Genomic DNA, 4,002 nt, shown 5'->3' with positions numbered 1-4,002 from the left:
ACTGTTCGTTTTTCCAAAGCCCGGATGAGGCCTGGGTCAAGTAACAACTCCGAATTGCTTCAAATTCGGAGGATCCGATAAAAATGAAGTCTTTCTTAAAATAATTGAATGTTTTAATCGGACACAATTATTTCTTGTCGAAGGTGGCTCATTCCATTACCGGGTCTGCAGTAATCTTTCATAAATTAAAAAAAATGTGTAAGGAACTTACTTTTTGTGTATGGACTTGGAAGTCTACAAGCCGTTTAAGTTGGCCGTAGCCTTTCATGCTTGGACCCTACCTAGTAGGCTCGGTGCCTTCGGAATTCGATAGCCCGAATTATCCAATCTTATTATCGGATAACAGTTTCCGATTTGGGAAAGTCCGTAGGCTTAAGGGTTTTGAACCCTATATTTACTCTAAGTAACTTAATGATAATATCGCTGGTGGGAATGTGAACTAATGAAACATAGAAGGTAGACTTCTTTTATTACTTTGAATGTAGAGTACATAACCGAAGGTACAAAAAGCTTTCTGCCATGGGGAGAGTGAGCTACACGTGCACAGTTCGATTGACTGTTTGACCGTTATAATTAATTCTAATATTCAAGTCTTGGCTTTCAATATAGAACAAATAAAAAAATACCTTCTAAATTTTCGAACTCAGGATCTCGACTTAGGGTGTGATGGCCCCCTAGTATTCAAGATTGAACTTGTGAGGGCTCGAATACTATTGGTCTAATGCGGGTGATTTGCAGTCCCGAATTCAGGACAATATTCAAAACTTGGGTAGCATGTTTTACTGTTGACTCGTTAAAAAACTTGCCGTAAAATCCACTTTGGAAAAAAGCCTATCCAAGAGAAAAAGAGCGCAACACGTACTTTTAGACCTAGTCTTCAAGTTTGACCTCGACTAAGTACCTGCACGGGTTAGTTCAAAGCATAATAAACTACAAAGGAAATTGTGTTCGTACCTTAGCAGCAGTACCGCTTTAAGTGTGCCACATTCCAGTTGTTGGGTAGTTGTACACCATTCCCGGGCTCGAGCTCATATGAGCCTTTTCCGGTTATACCGGTGACTTTGTACGGCCCTTCCCAATTCGAGCCTAGTCTCCCGTCAATCAGGTTCTTAGTATGTAGTGTAACTTTCCTCAATACCAAGTTCCCGACTTGAAATTATTAAAAGTTTACCTTTCGGTTGTAGTATCTCCCCATTCATTGCTTTTGGGCTGCTAACCGGACCAAGGCGGCTTCTTGCCTTATGTCTGATAAGTCTAAGCTCGTGGCCATGGCCTCGTTATTTAACATCTTTGTCACGTATTGGAACTTTAGGCTCGGTTCTCCTACTTCTGCCGAAATCAGAGCTTCCACGCCATAGACTAAAGAGAATGGTGTTGCACCGGTGCTTGACTTCGAAGTCGTTCGATATGCCCACAAGACCTCGGGCAAAATTTCTTTCCACTTTCCTTTTGAGTCGGTCAATCTCTTCTTCAGGTTCTAGAGTATATTTTTGTTTGTTGATTCCGCTTGACCGTTCCCACTAGGGTGGTAGGGTGCTGACGAGATCTTTTTGATTTTGTGGTCTTCGAAAAATTTACTAACCTTGCCGCCGATGAACTTTCTCCCGTTGTCGCATGTGATCTTGACCAGTATCCCGAATCGACATATTATATGATCCCAGATAAAGTCAATATAGTTAAAGGACAAAATTTAACTTTTATTGCTTTGATATGCATGCGAACAATGGTTTTAAAATGAAAGAGTTCTCCCCTTTATATAGTAGAGGGGTTTTAATCCTAGTACAAGTCTAAATAAGGTAATAAATCTTCTACATCTAGTAAACGTTGATCTGCAGCTGATATCAGGCGAGATTTGCGATGTAACATCCGGTTGAGGGCGGATATTATGGCTCCCCGCTTATCTCGTCTAACCGTCCTTTCCCTTAGTCTCGTCCCTTCATTCTACTCGGACCCGATGCTCAGCCGTATCTGGTCCCGGGTGCACCATTCATCCTCACCGGGCTCTGAGATGTAGAACCCCTCGGCTTTACTCGAGGTCATGTCAGATCGTGCTTCCTTCTCGTTTGTTTACCGGAAAATAGGGATAACTTTATCCCCGATATTCCAGTCGATGTTAAACTGAATCACCAGCCTCCAAATTTAAATTTCAGTCATGTTTGTAGTCATTTCATAACCTCCTACTTACCTTTTTTAAGTTTTCAAGGTGATGCCTCTTAAGTAAAATACAAGTGTGCTCAAGCTCATGATTGGTGCAAGCTTCATCTTCAAATGGATCTAACATGTGTGGGCGCACATTCTTTTAAACATTTCTTAACTAATAACCTATATCACTGTGGTTATTAGGATATGGCAGATGCATGAAGACTCAATCATACTTTTCCACAAACTGGACAACTCTTCATACCAAACCCTTGGCAATCAAAGCACCTACAAAATAAGATTTTCAAGTTTTTAAGATCAACCAAATACGACCCAGTGTTTTTCTTTTTTCTTTCTCCACTTTGAAAAGAAAACTTACTTCCATCTTTCAAAGATGTTCCCATTCTTCTTATTCTTTCCTGTCCCCTGGATCCAAAAAAAAATAAAAAATTATGCCTTACTTTTTAAAAAGTCTTGTAACACTTAATAAGAATGGATAATTTTAGTCTTCTTTCTTTGTTTATTCCATTTCTCTCTCTGAAAGAGTTGTTAATGCATCTTTTGTATTTTTTCTTGAGCCGACGATCTATTAGAAATGATCTCTCTATCTTCTTAAGACAGTAAAAATAAGATTTGTGTACACATTACCCTCTCCAGACTCCACTTATGAGATTACACTGGATTTTGTTGTTGTTGTTGTTATTCTTTTTCTCTGAAAAGACACTACATTTTCATTTTACAATGTAATATTAAAGGATTTAATCAGATAAGAGTACCTTACATCCAGGACAATCTATAGCACCTTGACCTCCGCAATTTTCACACCTATTCACAATCTGCAAGTTTCATTAATTTAAATCAAAACGTTCAATAACTCCAATAAAAATATTTTGCAACTAAATGAACTCATTTATAATGAAAGCCTTGGAGCAATGGTCAAGTTGTTTCTTTATAAACTATATATATAGGTACGTGTTCGGGGTCGTGGAATCAGCCACTAATGTTTGCCACTAATGTTTGCATCGGGATAGGCTGCCATATCACACTCTTTTGGGGTGTGGCCCTTCCACGGACCTTGCGTGAACGCATGATACTTTGTGGACCTGACTGCCCCGTGAACTATTTTTGAATATCCTCAATCCATTCTTATAATTAATATGTTAACGCAATTATGTTATGTCACCATACATCTTACCTCTAATTCTCAATCTTGAAATAACGAAAATTTGCACATGCAGTCTAAAATTATGAACTGAAGAGGTGATCAAAACACGATCGATCTGGACAACAAATTAAGATTTACCAGAATTTCAATAAGGAAATATATTTGAATAAAAGAGAGTTAGAGACTCACTGATTTAAGAGAAAAACCACCAGATTTTGACGCAGAAGTAATAAATCTCTGGCGCCTCAGTGGATTATTTCCCTTGTAATAATCAGTTCTGGTATTACCGTGTGAAATTAGAGGAATATTTGGTGTAATTGAAGGTTTGGCAAAGCAGCAAGATGTGGAAAAACTAGCCATTTTTCTTTGTTGACAGTCTTTTCATTTAATTTTTGTGCTTCTTAATTAAAGTGGAAATGGATAACGAGCTTACACCACCCACATATTCTTTGACGGTCCCTTATCCATCAATTAGCTTTGCATGGGCATGTTTTTCTAATTGGATTAGAGTTATACTACAATTACTATTAAAAAATAGCTACAAACTTCTCGCTAAATCGTTTATAACGAATAAAATTTCTTAATATGTCGCTAAATTAAATTAGCAACAAATTAATCCGTTTAGCTACAAAATTTGTTTGTCGCTAATTCTTGTCTTTTTATGTGATGACCCAAAAGGTCATCTTATGTTTTAGAAC

At 38.0% G+C, this 4,002-nt stretch overlaps 1 protein-coding gene across 5 annotated transcripts; it reads right to left on the bottom strand.

Annotated features, from left to right (window-relative positions):
* Positions 1-2,361: 2,361 nt before the first annotated feature.
* Positions 2,362-3,786, bottom strand: LOC107813195 (uncharacterized). 5 transcript variants are annotated; one of them, XR_012709003.1, is made up of 5 exons: positions 3,494-3,786; positions 3,335-3,419; positions 2,921-2,975; positions 2,519-2,565; positions 2,378-2,427 (listed from the first exon to the last, which is right to left on the bottom strand). XR_012709003.1 is itself a non-coding variant. In XM_016638425.2 (4 exons), the coding sequence occupies exons 1-4, from the start codon at positions 3,662-3,664 to the stop codon at positions 2,370-2,372; spliced, it is 336 nt and encodes a 111-aa protein (XP_016493911.2). In that variant the 5' UTR covers positions 3,665-3,760; the 3' UTR covers positions 2,362-2,369. The 5 variants fall into 5 exon arrangements, 3 of the variants coding, with proteins under 3 accessions (XP_016493911.2, XP_016493919.2, XP_075108669.1); XR_012709002.1 differs by having other exon boundaries at positions 2,916-2,975; positions 3,494-3,785; XM_016638425.2 differs by lacking the exon at positions 3,335-3,419 and having other exon boundaries at positions 2,362-2,427; positions 2,916-2,975; positions 3,494-3,760.
* Between the last annotated feature and the right edge of the window lie 216 nt (positions 3,787-4,002).

Source organism: Nicotiana tabacum, chromosome 4, assembly GCF_000715075.1.
Source record: "Nicotiana tabacum cultivar K326 chromosome 4, ASM71507v2, whole genome shotgun sequence".
NCBI classification, from domain to species: Eukaryota; Viridiplantae; Streptophyta; class Magnoliopsida; order Solanales; family Solanaceae; genus Nicotiana; species Nicotiana tabacum.
The sequence above is the reverse complement of the archived record's forward strand: the minus strand, read 5'-3'. Positions and strand labels throughout refer to the sequence as shown.

What these genes read in the sequence shown, in the direction of transcription:
- LOC107813195 (XM_016638425.2), bottom strand. Translation starts at nt 3,664, where the DNA reads ATGGCTAGTTTTTCCACATCTTGCTGCTTTGCCAAACCTTCAATTACA. An exon ending in TAGATTGTCCTGGATGTAAG is followed by an intron (nt 2,566 to 2,915) that starts GTACTCTTATCT and finishes TTTTGGATCCAG; the next exon opens with GGGACAGGAAAGAATAAGAA. An exon ending in AACATCTTTGAAAGATGGAA is followed by an intron (nt 2,428 to 2,518) that starts GTAAGTTTTCTT and finishes CTTATTTTGTAG; the next exon opens with GTGCTTTGATTGCCAAGGGT.